This window comes from Chelonoidis abingdonii, chromosome 22, assembly GCF_003597395.2.
Source record: "Chelonoidis abingdonii isolate Lonesome George chromosome 22, CheloAbing_2.0, whole genome shotgun sequence".
In the NCBI taxonomy this organism is placed as follows: Eukaryota; Metazoa; Chordata; order Testudines; family Testudinidae; genus Chelonoidis; species Chelonoidis abingdonii.
The window spans coordinates 17164312-17189308 of NC_133790.1; the positions used below are offsets into that span (position 1 = coordinate 17164312).

The 24997-nt window shown below is 40.2% G+C and overlaps 2 protein-coding genes across 9 annotated transcripts in view; one reads left to right on the forward strand and one right to left on the reverse strand.

The window, feature by feature from the left end:
* Positions 1–13762, reverse strand: part of COMT (catechol-O-methyltransferase) — a 38318-nt gene extending 24556 nt beyond the window's left edge. The window contains exon 1 of one of the 6 annotated variants that reach the window (XM_032771195.2): positions 13680–13762. Coding sequence is in view for 1 of the 6 variants with exons in the window: in XM_032771194.2 (XP_032627085.1) it covers positions 6155–6160 (6 nt within the window). In the remaining 5 variants the exon portion in view is untranslated. Of the gene's footprint in view, positions 1–6154; positions 6391–6695; positions 6848–10493; positions 10568–10781; positions 10858–13679 lie in introns of those variants that run through there. The other 5 variants (XM_032771197.2, XM_075059976.1, XM_032771198.2 and 2 more) reach the window with 5 other exon arrangements.
* A 105-nt stretch (positions 13763–13867) lies between these two features.
* The window catches only part of TXNRD2 (thioredoxin reductase 2), a 54201-nt gene continuing 43071 nt past the window's right edge, over positions 13868–24997 (forward strand). For all 3 annotated transcript variants that reach the window (XM_032771190.2, XM_032771192.2, XM_075059973.1), the window contains exons 1-8: positions 13868–13958; positions 15625–15690; positions 16251–16307; positions 16897–17041; positions 17370–17444; positions 19108–19186; positions 20139–20201; positions 23404–23474. In XM_032771190.2, coding sequence (XP_032627081.1) covers positions 13883–13958; positions 15625–15690; positions 16251–16307; positions 16897–17041; positions 17370–17444; positions 19108–19186; positions 20139–20201; positions 23404–23474 — 632 coding nt within the window. In that variant the 5' untranslated portion in view covers positions 13868–13882. The remainder of the gene's footprint in view (positions 13959–15624; positions 15691–16250; positions 16308–16896; positions 17042–17369; positions 17445–19107; positions 19187–20138; positions 20202–23403; positions 23475–24997) is intronic.

The window sequence follows — 24997 nt, forward strand, 5'->3', positions numbered from 1 at the left end:
AAACTTTTCATCTAGACCTTTATTGTGCTTTTTTACAATGCAAAATCCAGTAACACAATTATAGTTTTAAAGAAGAGTAAATGTTCTGTTTGGAATTAACTGAATAAACCATATGATCAACTGGTTTCATAAAAACAAAGCAAAAAGGCCTCTGGGATTGCATACATTTTAACACGGAAATAGCTGCATGTATAAGGTGCAGTCAAAACAATTCATCCTAACCTGTGATTTTACTCAAGTACAGGTGACTCTTACTTCCTTAATCAAGGTGCCTTTTATTAGTATTATATACCAGTTTTCTAGGGGTGTTTCTCCAATCAGACTGCATCAGTTAACACATGTTGTGCACTTAGAATTCTTTGAGATACAAAACTCATTGGTAACTAGAAATGATTAGATTAGTTTTTAAAGTTGTCAAATTTCTATGCTTCACAATAAATGTATCATGGAAAGATGTGGGGTGATTTGATGTAAAGTGTTGAACAGTGGTAATCATCTATTTCCCATTTCAGCCCGCAAAAAGGATCTCCATTTGCTGCAAACTGAAATTTGCTAAGAAGAAAAGTAACCAACTTGTTTTACAAATATTGTTTGAGGGCTCATACAAGTGTGTGCCTTAGTGGCTTTGGCACAAGAAACTCAGGATTTAATTATGCTTAATAATGAAACATTAAAAATGTAATGATTAAATGAGATTAAAATAGGATTATTTAAATTTTAGGAAGGTTGAGTTCTGTAGTGATAACATTTTTAATAATTATGTCTTCATCTCCTGCTGCTGCAGAAATGAGTTGATAATGAAAAAATACTTGGAAATAAATGTCGGGTCTCTGTTAATGTTTATTTAAAAACAAAATACAAGCTGAATCCTAGTTTATCATCAGTTTATCCAAGATAAAACTACATAGCTTTGCTGTAGTCCTGTCTGGAAACACTCACAAAACTGCCTATGCTGCAAAGGCATTATATGCCCTTAGGCTGCTGTTTTCCATGAGAGATGGCCTTGTGGTCTTTCAGGAGGACCTAGTTTTATTCTCATTTTAGCAGCAGATTACCTGTGTGACCTTGGGCAAGTCACTTAACCGTTGGGGGCCTCCATTACGCATGAGTAAAATGCTACTTTTCTAATTCACAGAAAAGGGTATTGTGAAGCTAAATTAATCCAGGTCTGGAAGGTACACTAATATGTTTTGGTCAGATGGCACCCGAGAAAGACAAAGTGTTTTTATCTATATTTACTAAAGCGATCCATTTTGGAATACCTTGATAGCAAACACCAAGGTGACACATTAATATTCTCGATGTTATGAATAATTGGTGAAAATGTGGATGCAAACAGTGCTTCAAATGCTTCCCTTAATCGATTTTGTTCCACTGATAAATCATCCCTTTGTGGGAAGATGATGATATTACCTCCAATTTTGCTATCATCTTTCATACATTTAATCTAACTGCCAGTTGCTTGGTTGGTTGTTCTGAGTTTATTATTAGTCTCTGAGTAGCTAGTTGGTACTGTGGTGTTACAATACAGGGGGTTTATAATCCAATCTAGATTTTATTAGCTCACATAACCTGGTGTGAATGGAGAATGCTTGGTAAATTTATACCATTCAACCTTTGTTCACAAAAGAATCTGTCCACTGGCCTGATGGTATTGATGAACAGACTGCAATAGAAAAGTGCCCAGGGACAATGGAGCCTGAACTCATTGCAGAAAGACTGCTGCTAATAGCCAGCATCCATCAGAGGAGAATGTAATAATGCTAAGCAATTACGTAGTGTTTTTCTTCGAAAGGCCTTGCACATTAACAGATTAAACCTCCTCTCACCCCTGTGAGGTAGGTAAGTAGTAGTATCCCAGTCTTTCAGGTGGTGAAACTGAGATTCAGCCCTGTTGTACACTACAAGTTTAGGTCGAATTTAGCAGCGTTGCATTGATTTAACCCTGCACTTGTCCACATGACAAAGCTGGTTTTTTTCGACTTAAAGGGCTCTTCAAATGGATTTCTGTGCTCCTCTCCCAATGAGGGGATTAGTGCTGAAATCGATCTTGCTGGGTCGAATTTGGGGTAGTGTCGTCGCAATTCGACGGTATTGGCTTCCAGGAGCTATCCCAGAGTGCTTCACTGTGACCACTCCACACAGCACTCTCAACTCAGATGCACTGGCCAGGTAGACAGGAAAAGGCCCACAAACTTTTGAATCTCATTGCCACACTGGCCAAACAGGAAATCTGCAGGTGAGTGCAGATCTCATCAGCAGAGGTGACCATGATGGAGTCCAAGAATCGCAAAAGAGCTCCAGCATGGACCGAAGGGGAGGTATGGGATCTGATCGCTGTATGGGGAGAAAAATCCGTGCTATCAGAACTCCGTTCCAAAAGATAAAATGCCCAAACATTTGAAAAAAATCTCCAAGGGCATGAAGAACAGAGGCTAAAACAGGGACCTGCAACAGCGCCGTGGAAGGGTCAACTGACGACATGGCTTACGTGGAATTAAAATCAACAAAAGGGAGTGGGTTTGCATTAAGGAGAAACACACAACTGTCACATAGAATGGCCCCCTCAAGGACTGAACTCAAAACCCTGGGTTTAGCGGGCCAATGCTCAAACCACTGAGCTATCCCTCCTCTGTTATGCCAGACAGGACTGAATCTCCATTAAACTTTTCAAGGTGCCCGTGACAGACCTCACTAAAGTGTTTGTCAGCCGTTGATTTCATGGAGGGAGGGAAGGTGGGGGGAGCAAATGAATACAAAACAAATCTGGTCTCTTTCTTGTTTTGATCCACTCTCTCTCTCTTATACATCTTAGGCTGGCAGCAGATGGTGCAGTACGACTGCTCGCCATCGTCGTCTCCTGGCTGCTTGCCAGAAGACGGTGCAGCACGACTGCTAGCCATCGTCGTCTCCTGGCTGCTTGCCAGAAGACGGTGCAGTACAACTGCAGGCAGGACTGAATCTCCAGGAGACGAAACTTAAAAAGAGAATGACCTGAAGTCATTCCCATTTATGTCCACATGCCCCTGACAGACCTCACTGAGGTCTGCCAGGAGCAGCCATGTCTGCCTAGGCGTCCCTGACCGACCTCACCAAGGTTGGCTAAAAGAGCACCCAGGAGACGATGATGATGGCTACCAATCGTAATGCACCATCTGCTGCCAAAAGGCAACGAGCTGCTGCTGTGTAGCAATGCAGTACCACGTCTGCCAGCACCCAGGAGACGTACGGTGATGGTGAGCTGAGCGGGCTCCATGCTTGGTGTGATATGGCATCTGCATAGGTAACCCAGGAAAAAAAGGTGAGAAATGATTGTTTGCCATTTTCTTCACGGGGGGGGCCTGACAACATGTACCCAGAACCACCCGTGACAATGTTTTTGACCCATCAGGCACTGGGATCTCAACCCAGAATTCCAATGGTCGGCAGAGACTGCAGGAACGGTGGGATAGCTACCCACAATGCAACACTCCAGAAGTCAACGCTAGCCTCAGTACTGTGGATGCACTCTGCCGAGTTAATGCTCTTAAGTGGGGACACACATAATCGACTGTATAAAATTGATTTCTAAAAAGTCTCTAAATTCGACCTAATTTTGTAGTGTAGACATAACCTCAGAGAGGTTATGTTTGAAATTTTTCAAAGTTCATGCCCAAACTGTGCAGCAAAACACCTGTTGCACTAGTGAAAGTCAAGGATATGCACATGTTTGCAAGCCTGGCTCACATGGCAGGCATTTTACATCTGCATTTTGTTCACATGCACAAGCACTTGCATGCTTTTGCACATACTTTTAAAATCTGGGTTAATTACTTTTCCAAAGGACAGAGGGAATCTGTGTCAAAGCCAGGATTAAATTCAAATTCCAGCCTCCCTGTCCTACACTAAGCTGACTAAAACTACCTCTCTTTCTATGGCATTCAGTGGGTGCTTATTTTTAGTCTTTTTCATGGAGCAAGACCAGCAAAAGAATTTGGCTAGAACATGCAGGTAAGTCTCTGCCAAAGATAAGATTGCCAAAGACTGCTACAGCAATCACAAAATTAAAAAAAAAAATTTAAAGGAAAAAAACCCCAACTAAATAAAAACAACCCTCAATCTGGTATTTTAAAATAGAAAGAATATTTTTACTCTTTCATTTTTGACAGATGTAACAATAAGGCTGAAAGTCAAACACGATGTTTTTTAATCTTTTACTGTCAGAAAGCCAGTGTATTGCTAAGTATGAAGAAATCAGATGTCCAGATTATGCTTTCTTGGCTTGTTCGCTTTTGTTAAGTACAAAAGTACAACTGTAATTAGTTTTTCCATCAACATCTTCTTATCAGGCTAAAGGACCTTTTCACCTTTTTTCCACTGAGGATTTCCTCACTTAAAATCTAAATCTCTGGCTCTTCATACTCGCCTAGTACTATAATTCAGTTTGGTTACCATGACTACATAAATGTCAATCTTCAATAAATGCAAAATTCTGCTGATTTCGGGGTTTTAAGAATCTGTTTCTTTTGTCTTTTATTCTGCCTTTTTCCAGGAAAGATAGGTTTCTTCTCATTTTTCTGGATGGCAAGAAGAGGAGAGAAAATAATAAATGCCTTTTATGAACTAGAATCCCCATTAATTAGACTTCAGAGGGGTGTTTATCTCCATTGCACTGGACAGATTTCAATTAAGATAATTATATTCTGCCCTCCTAAAACTCCTGCTGTAGTTTCTATTGGCTTTACTATATTCTTCTGCACTCACTGGCCTAAAAAAGCTATGTAGTGGCCATGTGCTCTATAAAACAGATTCTGATTGTCTGTGGTTGATCATTCTCCCCCAGGCGTCACCCATCCAGCAATCCAATACAGGTAGGTGTCAGGGTCCACACACAGGGATCACTTTGCAGTATTAGGGCCTTAGTTTGTTATTTTAAAAAATGCTTTTTAAATATAAGAAATATCTATTATAGTATGCCCTGAATAGCAATAGCTTTAATGGGATATCATTTTTCTAATTGTTTAGAAGTATAAGTTAGAAATCATTAAAACAATTAAACTCTGAAGTGTCCTTATTTCTGTTTCATAATTGTTTACAATTTTGTGCTACTGTTTTGAGCTATTAGCAGGCATGGCTGGACACTGCAGGTCAAACACATGACCTGCTTGGATGTTGAATGTATGATGTTTACCCTAACATAGACTTTGATAGAATGTCGACAGACAACAGCAGCTGGCTGTCGGACCAACAATGAAAAAGTAAAACTAGATCGCTGGCTGTAGGTTGCTGAAGTATGATAAAACAGAAAATACTGAACAAATCTGAATGACCTCACTCATATTGCTGACAGTGTTAGTGCTCAATATGACCAGCATGCTTCTGAGGATGCAGACAAAAGCCATTAACCAGATGGTGGTTGTGATATACGATAAATACTGCAGCACTATGCTAGTGCATGAAAACTAGAAATCAAAGTTAAGCAGTCTATTATTGTAATCCCTGGCTGAGCAAGTGCAAAAAGCAAACCTAAAATGCAGAAATCTTGAAGAAAATTTGACATTAAACATTATATAGCTTTTAGTCAGAAGTGTTGTTCGTAAGCCTGGTAAGGAAAGATGGGGTTTTGATTTTTTTACAATGTCCCATTAAGGGAAGGTAACCAGGGGCAACAAGCAGATACCCTGTGAGCAGCAACAGTGCCAGTTGCAGTTCCTTTTCAGAGGGAAGAAAGGCATTTTGTGGGAGAACTCCCTAATCAAAATACAAACCAGGGTAAAATATAGCTACAGATACACATTTATCAGAGCCACTATTCATCATTGCAAACATCACTGAATACAAGCTTGACTTATGTTCAGCTTTTTCTTGAAAAGTAATTCTAATGCCAGCATAGTTATCCATCATTAACATTTTCAACCTAATCAGGATGATCTCCTCTGCTCTTTCAACTGTTGTGGTGGACAATACAATATGAAAGCATTACATAAATATGTCCTACTCTTCTTTGAAGACTTGTTTCTGCCCATAAATTAGCATCACTAAAGTGCCTTGCAGTCAGAAACCTGACAAAAAACTTCCTCCTCCTACCCAGCACCATCTGAAATAGTGGCAGCCTCTAAGAGAGCACAGCATATCAGATATCACATCTAAAAAATAGGAAAATATAAACATGTACCTTCATGCACAGAACAGAAGCTGTTCCTTCTGATCTTTTCCTGTGCTGTAGTGATATGGATTTTACAGGATACCAGTCCAAGAGCCTGCCGTAGTCTCAAGCTCCTTTGATCATATCACTGGCACCGCTTACACATTCTGATATACAGAGATTCTAAAAGGAGACGAGTCCTTTTCCCCCATTCTTCCTTGCACAATATATGTTGGCTCTACGTTCTAGTGACACTGTTCTTGTTACTTAGTTACTGCACAGTGAATGCATGAGACGAATTCATGAGCCAAATTCATTCTCAGGGTAGGTTAGTCCACTGTGCTCAGTGGAGTTACACCAGAGATGAATATGGCCCATATTTTTTTTCCAGTTAAGACTTATCACATTATAACCAATGTATAAATGAGAGATACAAGCCCCAGGCACATCCATATACTGTAGTGCTGCTGGGGGCTTTCGTATAATAAATTGCATTAACACCATGAGGAAAATGAGGGAGAAGTGATAAGTGCATTACAGAAAATCAAATATGACAACATTCAAAGCTTACGTTTAGAAAGAATTCTGCAAGACACAGATCAGAAGAGCCACACTCTAACAAACTTCTTCTTTTGGGCTGAATATGAGAGTGAGGTCATGCTCTAAAATAAAATCCAAAGCATGTCTGTCCCTGTCACAGCAGGAATACTGAAGATAGTTAAACTGCAACTCACTCAGATAGTGGAAGAAAAGAAACAAAAGCCATTTCAGCATATAGCTATAAATAGACTTGACTGTGGATCATTTTCTTCCCCTTTATCCTCTCTGGGAAGCTTAGCAAAAGTAGGAGTGAGCAAATTTCTATAATGCTATCATGGAAACTGCTCTAAAAGGGCTGCAGAGAAAACCCTCTCACCCCAACAGTGGCCAAATGCTGTGGAGGGACAAAGAAAGGGTTTATGATAGATGACAAGGCAGCAAATGCAGCTCTATGAAGTAGATTGGGGCTAATTCATAGAGCTTAAGGAGAAGAAAAAATATAAGAGCAAGTGGATGAAATGAATAAGGAACTGTGAGAGGTCAGGGGTAATGTGTGAGGACTGCGGTGGTTTTGTACCTCTTTAAGCAAAAAGTAAATGAATACTTTGGCACGTAGCACAACAAACAACAATACGTTATTTTGATATAGAATAACTTTAAAAGTCCCCCTCCACGTGTTAGCTCAGCTTAATAATCTTTTCCTATATTCCAGACACCAAAGAGAACCAGTAAGAAGCAATGATGAACTCATTTCACCAGCAATAATTGCCCATGTGTATCTGAAAAAAACCTGTTTACAAAATTAAACATGATTCCACTATTAAAGATTTCTTAACATTGACACCAGCACTAAATCTGGCACTAAAGGCAAGACGGTCCGTGCCAGCAGGAATAACTACAGTTGGCACTGTTGATTATCTTAAAGGGGAATATATTTCCCCTTATTTATGGTGAGAAGAGTTTCTAACTGTTCAAGCAGCAAAGAGTCCTGTGGCACCTTATAGACTAACAGACGTATTGGAGCATGAGCTTTCGTGGGTGATTACCCACTTCACCGGATGCATGACTTTCAGACTGCATGGCTCAGTCAAACAAGAACTCATGCCACACGCTGATCTTACTGATCATCCCCTACTGTAGGCATCAAGATAATCTGCGATGTCGTATGAGGTAAGACAACTTGTAACCCCTTCTGTTCTTGACGTGTTCCATTGCCTATGTAAAAGCATAGAATCTGCAACGCTGAATCAGAGCAGAGGTTCAACTAGCTTAGCCCTCTATCTTTGACAGTGGTCAGTACCATCTGCTTCAGAGGAAGGTGCAAGAAACACCGTAATGAGCTATTATGGAATAACTTGCCTATAAGAGAAGTCTTCTTCCTGACCCCAAACTGTGAGGTAATGGCTTATGCCCTGATGGTTTACATCTATTATAAATTGTTTAATCAGTCTGTCGTGAGCGATGTTCTTATTGTCCGTATAAATATCTAATCCTTATATTAAAAAATCCTAGTAAGCTCTAAAACATTTCTTTAGCTTTGGGAAATTTTTACAATGCCTTTTGCTCTGACTCCACTCTGAGACCTGTTCTGTCCACAGTTTGTGCCATTATAACTGTCACTTGGGACTGTACCAGTACAAATATACTGATAAAAATTATACCCTTAAATATGGACGCACTTATACCAGTAAAAAGATTACTTATTACAGAAAACAGGACTAAGTTATATCAGTATCAGATATGACAATATAAACACATTTATACCACTTCTACTGTGGCCAACCTAGGGGTTGCATATAGCTTTAAATACACCAGTTTAACTGGATGTACAACTTTGCTGTGTAGACAAGGCACTAGAACAGTGGTTCTCCACCCACGGCCTGCGGGCTGCTTGTGGCTCAGTCAGCATATAGCTGTATGTGTGGATGTGGCCCACATAATACAGAGAGCTGCATATGCATACTACAATGGTAAATATCTTGAGAATCACGGCACTAGAAGATGAGTTAGTCAATGGATGGCACATACGCAGATTACAGCAGCACACATTCTCTTTTCCTAATAACCCTGGCCAAAACCTGATTTCTAAAGCCTAAACAAAGAGAGATGAAGGAAAGAGCTGGAACATTACTACAGACACCTACAAATCAAGTGAAATGTTTTTCCTCCAGTCTATTCTTTCAAGCCTTCTACTTCTGGAGTAGTATGAGGGGATTTTTATTTATTTATTTAGTATGTGTATTTTCTATTTTTCAGAGTCACCTTAATTTCCTTTGCTGAGAAAAGTGATATAAGTTCTTTGAGAAAGTAAGAATGGGCCATATTTGTACCAGAAAAGTGCCTGGAAGATGTCTTAATGCATATAATAGTTAACAAACAAGCCAGGTGGCTGGCAAAATCAAACTCTAAAGTTTAACGGAGAAATAGAGGCAGAGTATAGTAGTTAGTGAGAGTAAAAAACCATTCAGTGTTTGCTTTACAAACCAATTGTCTCTCTTTTAAAAGGTTATTTAGAGTGGTTTTAACACATACATACTGATTTGTCATAGAAAGTAACAAACATTCAGAGGCAGTTAAGTTCCCATGCTTCTATATATTTCTCTCCCCCTCCTTTTTTTAATATAACTTGACTTATTTGCATAAAATGAAGAACTTTGCTGCTTACAACCCCATCTGCTCCTGCTTCCTCACTTTTAAATCGATTAGCTGTTGAGAGGATGCCACAAACATAAAATAACAAATAAGGAAGGAATAAAGAGAAAAAACAAATTAACTTCTGAACAACAAAAAGACCCTGCTAACATGCCAAAAGGTTCTGGTATTAAAAAAAGAAAAGAAGTTCTAAAAAACTAGAAACTTTGCTAGAAGGTTTCTAAATAAAACAATTATTTTTCCACAAGCTGTAAGCAGCAAAAGAGCAGAAACCATCATTAGCCAAAGAAAGTGTCCTGAGTTACAAAAGTACCCCTTGTTGGGGTACTTAGCCACATTAGAGTGGCTGACTTTCTTTTAAACCTAAAAAAACAGGTGAAATTAATTTATGATCCAGTTTAGAAGAGAGTAATTCTGTGTCTCCCCCACCCTCCTCTGGAAATTTTTCTGGAGTGAAATTCCATTCCTTTAGATGCATCTTCAGATCTTACATATTAAATCCTAACATTTCAATGCAGAAAAGTTCCCAGATTTTAACAATGTCCTGGAATCTACAGAAGCTTTATGGTGAAATCTGATTACTATATCACTCTCTGAAACCAAGATTAAGAATTTGAATTTATTTTCATTTAGATTTAGACATCTTTCAGAGATAATCTGCTTTTAAAAAACCTCCACAAGCCATTTTTTGCAAGAGTTCTAACATCCAGGCCATTTTTTTAATTTTAAGATACTGGAGAGTTTTCAGCTGCAAATTAGCTGAAGTTCTGTTTCTACCAATGGAAAGCAATACAACTATAAAAAAGAGTATAATTTTCTATTTCTGCAATCCCCAAAGCAAAGAATTGGAGCTTGAAAATTATTGCCACATTATTTTCCACTGAAATGTCTCATACAAAGTGATACAAGACATTTTCACTGGTTTTCCATAGCTTTTGTCTATGTTAGGTGAGTAGATGTGAGGCTAGCCCCCACACTGAGGTATTTCCCACACACTTAGCTGGTTTATCTTTTCCCCAAGCTTTCTGATTTCAGCCAGGAGGACCACCAGTCACCTCAGTCCTGATGTCACTAGATCTTTCTGTCCCACTGCAGCTCTGGCTTTGTACTCCTGCCTTACTGGTCAAGTCACTTCCATAGACAATCCCATTCATTTCACTTATATCACATATCCTACCTTTGTCTCTTTCTCAAGGTCACCAGCAGATTCTAGTTCTCCCTCACCCCTTCCTTTATGCCAAAATCAGGACCCACACTGGCAACTCACCACAGAAAGCAATGTATGTGGAAAGCAACTGTGAGTCCTCTGTAGAAGACTGTTTAGCTCAAACACTTAACCCAGTTCCAGCCACACCCTCATAGGACATTCAATATGACTGCAGTAAGATACAATTGCTTTAATTCCCCCACTTCCCCCTTTGCAAAACAGAATAATAGCGTAGTAACTTTAAAAAACAGTAGCTACCTACTATGGCTGTTCTCTTCCCCTTCTCTTTCTAGCGAGTTGGAAAGCACTAGTTAAGTGTAAGGAGAAGAGAGCCAAAACAAACAGGAAAGTCAAGATAATGTGTTGTACCAATCAGAGACGCAACATGGGCATGGTGATATCTTTAACTGGACAAACTTCAGTGGGTGAGAGAGAGAAGCTTACATAGAGCTCAAAGTTAGTCCAATAAAAGATAACTACTTCACCCACCGCCTCTCTCTAAGATCCTGGAACCAACACCACTACAACAACACAACATCGTACCAATCAGAAAGTTACAAAACCATTTTTCACAGTGTGCATCTCAAACTAAGTTCTCTCCATGAAGGAGACTTTAAAAGTTTCATTGGAAAAACGCAGACATACAATCCGTCATGACAAAGAGGCAGACTTTTAAAACTGTCCTGAAAATTAATCCCAAATGAAAGTTTCCTTCTTGGCAGGTCTATTATTGTCTTACAAATATGGAAGTTATGTATATGGGTTGGTTTCTTGTAGAATTTATTTTAAAGTATTTGTGAAACATCATACATTGTCATTCCTTTTTCCATTTTCATAATGTATTGTTTACAATGTATTGAACAAATCTCCCCCCAAAATCAACTAAATTCCATCCAGAGTATAAAACTGTAAAACATTTAACTGTCTTGCTACAATTGACAACATTCAGAAAGCATGAAGCTGAGTCCAATAACATGTCATTTAAGAAATGTGTTTGCATCCCAGATTTCTAAGAGTGTGTTCTTTCACAGCTCCATACCAAAGCAGCTTAGGTGTAGGAGATATGTGCATTCATCTATCAGCATAAAAGACATTTCTGAACGTGACTTCAGGTTTGTTTTCTAATACCTGTTCAGCAACCATAACTATCATACTAAGATCAGTAGGACAAGTTTTCCAATCACATCATGACCCATCTCTGCAGCTGATACTGAAAGAAACGCTATTGATGGTCCTAAGAGCACATTTTACCATGACTGAGGATCAGAGCATTTTTTACTAAGGATTCTTAGCTATAAGACATGCTATCAGTAGTGTCTTGCTACTTAAAAGTATTTTCCTAATAATGAAAGAATGTAATGGTCTAGCAATATTTTCCCATGGAAAACAACCAATAAGATAAATCCACAGCAAAGAGAACTTGCTCCACCTTTTGGATATATTGAACTCTTATCTTTAGTTTTGTGCACATCACCTATCCAGTATTCAACAGGCAACATACCCAGGAGGTGTTTATCATGATACCAGACAGCTTTTCAATCCTTTTATCAAAGTGTTGCAGTTTTCATTTCATGGGGTGTGAAACAACAATTAACAATGAGCAAAGAAAGTTACTGTGTATGCAGAGCATTTCTATCCATGCCAGGTGGTGTCTTTAGTCCCTCAAATCTTTCTTTTTCCCATTTTAGTTCCCCTCCATCCTGCCTCTCCCCACATCCAGTGACCCCTCAGCCCTGCATGGGACTGTCCACATTTGAAGCACAAGATGTCTGGATGCAATTTTCTCATAAGCCAATCAGTGCTGTTCCTGAGCTATTTTAAGGAGGCACTAGAGAATGACTAAGATGGTCCCTTTTTAGGGCTGCTCCTCCACAGGGCCAAGGGCTTAAAGTCCCAAGGAACAGATCCATCTACCCTAGTATTTGTAACAAATGAATCACGAAAGTATCTAGATTCCCGTGTTGTAACATGTTAGTCTACAGTTATGCCACACAACTGGACAATAGCCAGAACTTTTGAATGAATAAAAGTTTGCTGGTCCCTCTGGCATAATCTTGATTAATGTCTGGTTTGTATTTCTATAGCATCTTTTATCAGAGGATCACAGAAGACTTTACAAACAATAATCAAATCACATAATCCCCCTGTGAAAAGGGGAATTATTATATAATTATTGTTAATTTACAGATGGGTAACAGGAGGCACATAGGTGAAGTGCTACCCAAAGCTGTATAGTCAGTCAGTGGTAGGATCAAGATTAGATCCTACTCCAACCACTAGATTGGTTCCTTAGAGGCTTTCCTGCTTTCACTTGTGCAACTGTGGCAGTCCCACTGGTAACACTGGTGTAGTGCTGCCATGCCAAAGGGCATAATATGGGAGGAAAGGTGGGGTGCACACGTTGCATAGAGCCTCCTCATCTTGACGAGGTGGTGTGCTAATGCTACAGTAAATATTCCAGTCATTCATCTGCAATAGTGTTGATACGCTAGTTCTACAGCCTCTGGAAAGCGGAAGGAAATCTTCACACTGCCAGTCACCCCCAGACAATCAAAGGTCAACTTTTGGACAAAATGAGTTTTGCTCTTGTTTAAAAGGTATTCTTTGCTCAAACTGAGTACTGCACTCTTCTTTTTTCAATCTGACCCCTTTTTGCTGAAACCTTCCCCCCATTTCTTTATCAGAGGGGTTGCTGAGGGATGTGTGCCAATTCCAAAAAAAAGAAACCCTGCTACTTGAAACAAAGTAAATTCCTATGTTGCCAGAGGGCTTGTTTAACCCCCACCCCCCACTCCAAAGTACCATGTCTTAAAACTAAGTTGGCATGAGACTGGAAAGATGTGTGAGCACATCATGGGGAGGAGCTCAGCACTGAAATGCTCTGGTCCATGGGAAAGGCAGGGTAAATGGCTTTGTGGGGTGATGGCTCATGCAGGATCTGAGCCCCACCCACAGGCATTAGGGCACTGGTGCCCAGAGAGGCTAAGTGACTTGACCAAGGGCACAGCGCCTCAGACGGAGCAAGGACTCGAACCCGAGTCCCTCCCCTGGCCTAGGATCACGGCGGGGCCGCCCAACAGTCTCCTACCCTCTTGCTCAGCCCACCCACCGGGCGCTGCCATCCGCCTGCCTCGCTCAGCCCCACCCCCAACTAACCTAGTGCAGCCTCCCTGCGGAGCCGCCGCCGCCTCCGGGAAGTGGCAGAGCCCCGAGCCGACCCTCTCCGTCCCAGGCTGTCCCTGAGGAGCGCATGAGAGCAGCGGCTCCTCTGTGCTTTTCAGTCAGGCGCTGGGCAGGGCAGGCCGGGCATCTGGGGTCCTGCCTGGGCGGGGGGCGCAGCAGTAACTTTGCCGTACAACATGGCGGCGCTGTGCCGGGGGCGGAAGCGCTTTCAATGGGAGCCTGTGCTTTGCCGTACGGCTCGGGCCCTGTCAGGTACGGCGGCCCCCATCCCCTTGGCGGTTGCCCTCTGTCAGAGCGGCGGCGGGGGATGGCTTCCCCCTTCTGTTTCTTGGCGAGCTGCTGCAGGGGGTCTCCCTGCCGGGGGAGCTGGTGCGGGGACGAGGGGCGGCCTCCCTACCCGGCCTCAGACTGGGGGGCAACAGCAGTGGCCGCTGGGGGGAAGGTGATGAGACCCTCCTGGGGTGGGGGAGGGGAGAGGGACAGAGCTCCTGGTTCTGGTGGGGCTTCCCTTACCCTGGAGAAGCTGGAGGGGTGGTAGGTGGCCCATCGCCCCCGCCCTGGAAATGGTGGGTTAGGGGTGGGAGACTGCTGCCCATTTCAGCTCTGAGACACCCCGAACCTGCGGTGACACCTATTCTGAAGGCACTAACAATTTTTAAGCACACCATTATATATAGAAGGGAGACATGGTTCTGTGCACACAACCTTCTTTTTCTGAAATTACACACTTACCAAGGAAACTCCTAGCAGGGTAGGCAACTTAATGGCATGCGTGCCAAGAGGCGCACAGAGCGATTCAGTGGTAATCACAGTGCCCAGGTCCTGGCCACCGGGCTGGGGGGGCTCTGCATTTTAATTTAATTTTAAATGAAACTTCTTAAACATTTTAAAAACCTTATTTACTTTACATACAACAATAGTTTAGTTATATATTATAGACTTATAGAAAGAAACCTTCTAAAAATGTTAAAATGTATTACCGGCACGCAAAACCTTAAATTAGAGTGAATAAATGAAGACTCGGCGCAGCACTTCTGAAAGGTTGCCAGCCCCTACCTTAGGTTGAAACTGGTGATACAGCTTGGGAATGTGATTTTCTCCTATCCTGCAAGTTGTTGAGGGCTATCGCTTCTTATTTATTTAACTACAAATTGATGACCCTCGGTAGCTTGACAAATCAGGCTGTTAGCAAACCAAATGGTCTGGCTGTTTGTGATAGAAATCACTTTTTACCTTTTGTATTAAAGTGAGTTGTTGCAGACTACTAGTTTGTAATTTAGATTGCTGCTTCTGCTTGCTTGAGAACAAAAATTAAATAGTTTGGGTAGAAAAATGTCTACTTCTGCAACAACTTTTTTTCAACCAAAGTTTCATAAGACTCTTTAACGTGTTGCTTTGAAGATTGCATGCATGAAAACTTCAGCCACAGTATAGGACCTGTTACTCTCTTGTCAATAAAATATGCATTAGAGTTCCAGTTATAATTGTTATGGAAATTCCTGTCCGTTTCTCCTATGTATGGGTGACAAACTTGCCCCCCTGTTATGGCAGATAAGTAGAATAATCTATTTCATAATGATCTAGTAAGCTAGAGGCATTATGACTTATTGTGTCAATCCACTTTTTGGTGGACATTGTCAGTACAATATCTAATTTATTTTCACTCTTTTGCTATTTGTTTACTGTTTGTTTTTTGTTTAATTTCTGAAAACAAACCAGTTAGTTTTATCTGCTGGTTTTCATGCACTAGCACATTGTTGTTTTGGAGGGTAGAATGTTTTAGTGGGTACAATAGAGTGTTATGGGACACTGATAGGACAATATTTTAATTAAAAAAAACCCCAAACCTGACACCTCATAATGTACCTCTGCCATCTTTCTAATTTCTTCTTCTGTTTTTTGTATGTTCTTTTCATAGGGAAAAATGAGTATGATCTTCTGGTGATTGGTGGAGGTTCTGGAGGCCTTGCTTGTGCAAAAGAAGGTTTGGAGCTGTAAAGAAATAATAAAAAGTTCAATTTTTTTGTTTAAATTATGACTATATTAGTTATCTCATTGCTGTCTCTGCTAGTCTCCTTAAAGCATTCAGTCCTTACAAAGAATGTTTTTTTAAATCATTAATTCACTTATATTTAAGGAATCATTCATAGACAGGAACAGGACAGTCTTGTATGGTGATTTTTTTTTTTCCCCCTTTTCTTTCTTTAAACTCTGGCTTCATTGCCATCTGGACTTTTAGCACACTACAGCAGTGAAATAAGGGCTAAGTTACACTGAATGCTTCAGTAGATGGTATCCTTTTTTCCTTTACTCTTTATTATACCTTCTGCGTGTTTACACACAGTAAGAACAGTTGCTGAAACTAGAAGCACCAAACAGCTGTTGGAATTGTTAGGGAAATTGCTCTCTTTACTAATTGTATTTAACCTGTTTAATAACCTTATATTTTTTTCCTCCAAAACTGCAGCACTATAATGCGGTTTTTCCTTCATGTGTTTTCCTCTTTGCTAAATATGATTGCTGTCCTTGTTTTTTGTTTTGAAGCTGCTCAGTTTGGAAAGAAGGTGGCTGTTCTTGATTATGTGGAGCCTTCACCTAAAGGTATGAAAGTAAGCTGTGATCACTTTTTACATCAAAGAAGTTTTAAATAAGTCTGTTTCTAAACACATTAGTGCCAGTGTGGTGTCGGTGGTGTTTGGCATTGTAGAAGTACACTGTGAGTCAATCTTTGCCCTCAGGAAATCAATAGCATAACTCCCCTTGACTTCAGTGGGAGCAGAGTTTGAATAAAATTTAAAATCATTGTCTCGGTTAAAACATGACTGTTAGCAAATGTAACTTACAATTCAGCTTGTGTTCATTATCTTATCTCTAAATCAAATGGTGAAAAATCTTGAATTTTTCCTATGGTGTATTACGTAAATGAGGAGGTAGAAAAGCAGACATTTCAATGTGATTGTATATAGTCGGTGTTGCTGTGCTTTCAGTCTTACACTTCTCAATGCACAAAAGATCTAAGGTATTTTCAGTACTAATTTTAAACTTAAAAATAAAAAGTTACTTCCATAAATACCATAAGCAGAGTTAGAAATTCATCTGCAGCAGATTGTGTAAATGGCATCTGTGATTTCCAAACTAACTGCATCAGTTTAAAATTATCTGTTTGGATTTTTTTGTACGTTGTCTTTAGGAACCAAATGGGGACTTGGTGGCACTTGTGTGAACGTTGGCTGCATTCCTAAAAAGCTTATGCATCAAGCAGCTCTTTTAGGGAGCGCTCTTAAAGATGCCCAACATTATGGCTGGAATATATCCCACCCTGTTCGCCATGACTGGTAAAGAATATTGTACCTATGCATTTTGTGTTTCCATAGATGTGTATTAAAAGTATCAAAATTTTCCCCACTGCTTTTCACTCTGAGACAGCAACAGAATTGAATTTCACTTGGACTATTCTTTGGCCACTCTTTGGAAAAAATCAGGCTTGCTAGTTTTACAAGGAAGATATTGTGAGAGAGTTTTGATTTAGCACTTTGTTCTAGTGTCATTTATATTACAAAAATATTCTTAACTTCCATCAATTACCTGTGCATCAATCTTTGAGTTGCATTTTAGGTATCTGTAATATGATGATTTAACACTTTGTGTCTTGTTTCTTGATAGGCCTGTGATGGCAGAAGCCATTCAAAATTATGTCAAATCCTTGAACTGGGGACACAGAGTGCAGTTACAGGACAAGTAAATGAAACTCTATATTTGATCTTCCCTCATATAATCAAGCAACTTTTCTCCTCTTTGTAGAGCTACTGTTTCATCTTTGGCATTTCCTGCATTTTTGCAAGTACTGAAACTCTCCATCAAAGACTATTGATCTGTTTCTTAATGTCAGCTAAATGAGTGAAAAATGTTGCCACTTTTTCCTTCTTATGTGTAGGGTCTTACCGAATTCACAGTCCATTTTGGTCAATTTGACAGTCGTAGGATTTTTTAAATTGTAAATTTCATGATTTCAGCTACGTTAATCTTAAATTTCATGTAATTACAGGGGTCTGATTGAAAAAGGAGTTGTGGAGAGGTAGGGGGTGTCACAAGGTTATTGCAGAGGGTCTGTGCTGCCTTCAGAGCTGGGTGGCTGGAAAGCAGCAGCTGATGGCCAGGCACCCAGCTCTAGAGCGGTACCATACCATGCCATCCTTACTTCTGCACTGCTGCTGGGAGGGTACTGCCTTCAGAGCTGGGTGCCTGGCGATCAACCACTGCTTTCTGGCCACTCAGCTCTGAAGGCAGCGCAGAAGTAAGGGTGGCAATACTGCTGCTCCCCTAAAATACTTGCAACCCCCCTGCAACTCCCTTTTATGTCAGGACCCCCAATTTGAGAAACTCTGGTCTCCCCCCAGCCCCCAGGAAATCTGTGTAGTATAGGGTTAAAGCACACACGGATTTCATGGTCCGTGATGCGTTTTTCATGGCCATGAATTTGGTAGGACCCTACTTATGTGCAAAGTGATTAAGAGTGACTGTTAGACAAAAGCTGTCCTGTGAAGTTTTGTCATCCCAGAGATTTAGTTTTGGAGTGCCACAGAGCTTAAGTTAGGGCTGCGAATAGAAATCTTTCTGCTGGGATGACTCAAAGTAATATTGATAAGCTTTGGAAGGAACTGTGCCCAGCCTCTTCTGGAAGGGGCACTGCAGTAACTTTAAGGATGAGTGTGAGTGAATGAGATGGTTCTTCAGGACCAGAAAACCTTCTCTCTGGTGTGCAGGAGGGTTTACATTAATATAAAATAGACTAGATCTGAGGTTCCTGTGAGAGAATTTTCACACAACACCAGTGAGCCTGTAAATAACGTTGCTGAACTAGAGAAATGAATGCATAGTTAACATCATGTAATGAACAGACAAACTTTTCAGCCCTCAGGCCTTCTCAAGGTTGTCTAGATCATTTGGCAATGTTTCATTTGTGGTGAAGATGAAGTTAATGGGTAACTTAGGAGGTGCATAGCTAACTTCAGAGGAAGTCACAAAGCTAATGTTCCTAAGTATGCACTTTAGAGAAATAGTAATACTGTGCCCTTATTTGCTACCTGTCATCTAGGTAGGTGGGTGTTTTTAAGCATTAAATCTTGCAGCATCTTTTACAATAGGTGTTATTCCCATCATCAATAACGTTTTTTGCCATAGTTTACTTAAGTGACCTGCCTAAGGTCACATAAGTCAGTGGTGAAGCCACAAATAGATCTATGGAATGCTGATGCTCCCCTTCCATTTACTTTCCTGTTTTGCTGCTATTTACTGCCTGCCTCTTTGTCACTTTAGGCCTGATGCTCTTGAAAGAGTGAGCTGGCTGATTGTTCATGTCTTGGATTTTTGTTCACTAAGCAAGTGTAATTTTTTTAAACAGAAAAGTGAAGTATTTCAACCTCACAGGCAGTTTGATGGATGCACACACAGTCCGTGGTTTGACAAATGCAGGTAAAGAGGTGAGCTACAGGGTTGAACCTCAGAAACTCTAGCCTCAAGTCTGTTGTTAGCTGTCAAATATACTAGGATCTAGGTTTTATTTTGCAAAATTAGTTTGCAATTATCAAACCAGAACCTCCTGCACATGGAAATTAATAGGGCTTTGCAATTGTAAAGTACTCTCCGTCCAAGGATCTCAAAGTGCTTAGATAAACATTAATATATTGATGATTGAGCATAATAAACCCCACTCCCAACATTGAGTTAACTTATATTATTATTTCCACTTTACAGATTAGAAAACTGAGGCACAAGAAGGTTAATGGTCTTGGCCAAGGTTCCATAGTATTGGCAGAGCCAAGATCAATGGCAGAGGTTTAAATAGAACCGAGATCTCCTCACTCTGTTATGCTGTAACCACTAGACGAAACTTCTTCTCCTTATGTTGTCTCCTGGGTCATCTAAGAGATGCTTTTCCTTCATTTGCAAAATTGGGAAAACATTGCATTTTTGTTTTTTAATGCAGATATATTGCAGTATATTGCAAGCACCTGAGTGGAGTGATGGTTGGTAATCACTTCTGCCCCGTTAGCAAAAGATCTTGAATAAAATTATGTAAATGTGCCAAAATTTTCAGAAGTGATTACTTGAGGTACTTTAAAGAGGCCTGACTTTCAAATAGCAGATGCTCAGCACTTTCTGAAAATCACTCGTTATAAGGTGTCTTGATTTTAGTACCCAAAATCATTTGTCACTTTTAGATGAATGCAACCTTTGTTAACATAGTGCTGGTTGGTGCACGAGTTTACACAAATAGCATGTGCTAATACCAATTTTTCTCAGTTCTTATTATCTATATGTATGTCATTAAAAGTTAATGTCAGACAATAAGGTTGTCTCAGAATAAAGCTGGCTTTATTCTTGCAGAGGTTGTTGATCATGATGATCCTAACTTTGTGTGTTTATTTGCAGACTATCATTACTGCAGAAAACATCGTCATTGCCGCTGGAGGGAGGCCAAAATATCCTGCACATGTAAGTCATGTCTGCCATGTGACATCTCCAATAGCTTTACTTTTTCTGCTTTAGCTCACACTGAATGTTTGGGAGGACTTACCAAAGGACATAAATGCACAGATAGAGATACAAATGATTAACTTCTGTGAGTGTGTGAGCTGGAACAGTTGTCTTTAACATATGTGAACTTTCCAGCAAAAATTAAAATATAAGACCCGTTTTTCAATCAGACTGTAACCAGTTTTATGAGATGTCTCAGGGCCATGCATCTGAAGTTGGAGAGCAATAGGCAGGTCCAGCTTTCTTTTTAAAAAGTGTTCTTAGTGCTGGTGAAAGGTGACAGACTAACAGTTCTTAAAACTGGAGTCGTCATCTTATACAACAGACTGTTAAGTATGGGCACTCACCATGCATCCTTTTCCAGACTGTCCTGATCATGTATATTTACCTTGATTGGGAGGGACCACCTCTGGGGATCAGGGTGATTTACTTTCATTGGACTCTCCTGAAAATGCCAATTAGTTTTAATTGTGATGGTGACTTTGAGAGCTAAATACCTGTCCACTGGAAACTGAATTGAGATGTCTGAACTCATTTCATATAAGCCATTGGCCTTTTCTCAAATTAAGTTGCTATCAACCAGAGAAGGGTTCTAACCAATGACCTAGTGGTAAAAGGTCCATAGCATGTTAGTTATCTTGAGGCCCATCTGTGTTGTTTACCAAAGGCTAATCTCACTGAACCTTAGGCCTCTCAGAACTAGCTGGCACATAATGTAAATTCCTTTGACACGGCGTAAAAAGCAAAAATAGGCTTCCTGCATGTTTTTCTGCAGGTGTAATTCCCTCATCCCTTATTGTGTAATGCCTATGTGAAACAAGGGTGAAAGCGTAACATAGTCATGTCTAAAAATGGTTATAGCTCTTGCAAGGAGAAACAAGAAATGAGTTTCTCCATAAGAATTGTGGAGGTGGTATTGAACATCCTTTTGTGTAGACATTGCTGTTCTTATGATCTGTGTTCGTTCAGTAAGCCAGGTGAGTGGTGTCTGCCCATTTCCTTCTCTTGTCGTGGATGGGTACTGGAACTTTGGTGCTCTGATATGATGAACATCATTGGCAAAGTTTTAGTGGCAGCTGCTTCAGTGGCACTGATGGATGATCTTCTGTCAATGGATACAGGAGAGTCATCCATTTTCATCGTGGTGTAAGTCTCTCATGGTCAACAGTGTTGAATGCTGTAGAATCTGCTATCTTGCCTGAGAGAGGCGTCAGGCTCCTAGGATAATACATGCTAAAATGGTTAAAGGTCTTTCTGAAAGGATGCTCACAATGAATAGTGAGCACCTCTACCACTAGAATCAATTCTCTGTCTGTTCCTTTTCAACACCTACTTATAACCTCTAGGTGAAGTGTACAGGTGACGTGGACTCAAGTTCCAGCAATTTGTAGATAATCTACAGATCTGCTTATCTGTCACCACATGCAAGCATATCACACAATGGCCCAGTGCTTGAATGAGATCAGCTCTTGGATGAAGAACAGTTGGCTGAAGCAAGGCAGAGGTGATACTTGTGCACAGAGAAAAGTATTTTGAAGAGCTTGCAGACAAGATGCAGTCTCTGTTGGTTGAAGATGCACATCCCCTAATTGGGCAGTTCAGTTTGTAGTCTAGGAATGCTCTTGGATTCCTTGCTGATGCTGAGCTATCACATAGCAGCATCTACAAGTAATGCTTTCTACCATCTCCACTTGGCTACGAAACTCCCATCCCATCCTGGCAGACAAAGACCTGGCCTGAGTTATTCATGCTGCCTTCACCTCTCAGCTGGATAACTGCAAGGTGATATACTGGAGTATGAAAACCTTCAGCACTTTGGAAACTTCAACTAGTGCAGTACACTCCAGTGTGTGTCCTGCCATGAACACATCAGATCTGTCCTTCACTCTCTACACTAGCGTTCCATAGAATTTTGAATCAAGTTAAAGTCTCAGTCCTTATCTTCAAAGTACTCCATGGCTTGGGCCCAGGATTTGTAAAAGATCATCTAAAGCTTAAGGATGATGACTGTGATCAGCAGCTATGCTCCTCTGGCACAATGGGACTCTCCACAAAACCAATAAAGCTTGTCTGTGTGGGAGACAGAACTCTCTCCAGGGGTGGTCCAGGACTGTGATATGAACTCCCCCAGGAACTAGGGCAATCACAGACCTCACCACCTTCTGCTTCAAGTGCAGGGCACATTTCTTCAACCTTGTCTTCTCTAACATAATCACAGAGCATTCAATATATTTATATTTAAAACCAGAAAAAGCACCACATTACCAAAACCATAAACTCCATTGCACATGCTTCTTCCTCTGGGGAGAGGATGAGAGAACAAACACTTGACAGGTGTATAGTCATGTGGCTTAATGCACTACAGGAAGGTACTCATACTGTGTTGTTGCGTATGGTATAAAAACCTACATATTCAAGAATAGAAAAATTCAGAGTCCCAGCTTCACAGTCCTGATTTGGATAGAACTTCAGCTTCTGGATCACACCTAAAAACTTGCTGATTGCCTTAGATAAATTATTCTTTAATTATTACTCTTTGAAGCATTCGGCGGTTTTCCCTGCACGTGTGTTAAAGTAAATGGGGGAGGAGGCACACCACAGCTCCCACTCCTTTGACCAAAAAAAGAAGAAAACGTCCCCTCTTGTGCTTGGTTTGGGTAAGCAGCATGCACTCCACTTTTTGGCTGCTGTGATGAGAGTTCCCCCTTCTGTTTCAATCTATGTTAACTACTGTTCCACTAGTAGATGTAGGAAAGTACAAGAGCTGACTGCAGCTACCTTTCTATAGATAACATTGGCAATTCTGTGGGTGACCAATATTATAGATTGGAGCCTAAACATGCTAAAAAGTTACCGCACGCAATGGAGAACATAGGGTTGATTCCACACAGAAGCAATGGGAATTTTAGGGGTGTTCAGTGTATGATGGGTCTGTTGGGTTCTTTTTAAACCACTGGACATGCACAAATGTAGTGAAATTCTAAAATGTTTATTAGCACCTCTATGTAGTTCTTTAGCTTTGTGGATTTTATTTTGCAGAAAATCAGAAATTGAGCTAATGGAAACACTATTGTGTCTTGTAATGCTTAAGTTCAATTTTTCATTTATTTCTTTAATATGTTCTGTCAGCTCCAAAATTATCTATACATTTTATTCTTAGATTGCAGGTGCATTGGAATATGGAATTACAAGTGATGATATATTCTGGTTGAAAGAATCTCCTGGAAAAACGTAAGACTTTAATATACACTGTTTCTTGCATTCTTATCTTGCTACAATAAGGCAAAATAATGGTCTAAATTACTGCTTTTGCATTCTAGCTTTCACTATCATTCTGTTCCACCTCTGAATTTTTTTCCTGAATACTACTATACCTAATTTTGTAAAGCTATATTGTGGCTTTGTTTCTGTGCCTACCACAGGAATGTTTTGCACAAGAAACACCTTTGAAAAGCAAATTGAATTTTCAGCATCATCGATCAGGAGTCTTTGGAATTCTATTTCATAGAATATCAGGGTTGGAAGGGACTTTAGGAGGTCATCTAGTCCAACCCCCTGCTCAAAGCAGGATGGATCTCCAGACAGATTTTTGTTGTCCCAGATCCCTACATGGCCCCCTCAAGGACTGAACTCACAACCCTGAGTTTAGCAGGCCAACGCTCAAACCACTGAGCTATCCCTTGGCAACCTTTCAGGAGGGGTGTGCCAGGTCTTCATTTATTCACTCTAATTTAAGGTTTTGCATTCCAGTAATACATTTTAACATTTTTAGAAGGTATTTTTTTATAAGTCTATAATATATAACTAAACTATTGTTGTATGTAAAGTAAATAAGGTTTTTAAAATGTTTCAGAAGCTTCATTTAAAATTAAATTAAAATGCAGAGCCCCCTGGACCAGTGGTCAGGACCCAGGCAGTGTGATTGCCACTGAAAATCAGCAAGTGTACCGCCTTCGGCACGCATGCCATAGGTTGTCTATCCCTGTCCTAGATGAAGATACACCTCTACCTCGATATAATGCTGTCTTTGGGAGCCAAAAAATCTTACTGTGTTATAGGTGAAACAGTGTTATATTGAACTTGCTTTGATCCACCAGAGTGTGCAGCCCTGCCCCCCTCCCCAGATCACTACTTTACTGTATTATATCCAAAATCGTGTTATATCGGGTGACGTTATATCGAGGTAGCATGTAGCTTTTTTTTTTTAATTATAGCAGTTATAAAGAGAAACCACAAGAGGGCAGCAAGTGCTTAGAATTTAATGCCATATTGTTATTCTTTGCTGAGACTCTTTTGTGTATGTTTGAAATAAGTTGGTAAAACACAGTCCAGTTTCTTTTTGCTAGTGTTTACTCTAAACTGGTACTGCTACTTAGACAGCAAATCAAAGAACATAGAAGGTGATGTCGTCATGTTTATCATTCTCTTAATCTGTTCTTTTTGGCTACTTCAGACTAGAAATACTAGTTTGATATATGTAACTTAATACAAAATTGTTAGACAAAACTCATCTATACATTGCAAACTAGTGAAAATAGTAAAAATGTGTTCATAAAGAAAACCCCAAAATTTCAATGCACAACAATGTGGCAGTTACAGTAAACACTTTATGGTGAAGTTCTGTGCGTAGGTGAAATAACTAGTAGCAGAGATTTCTAGTCTACTAAATTGTAAGCTCTTTGGGACAGGCACTATCTTTTTATTCTCTGTTTGTATAGCATCTGGCACAGTGGGGTCTTGATTTGTGCTTGGGA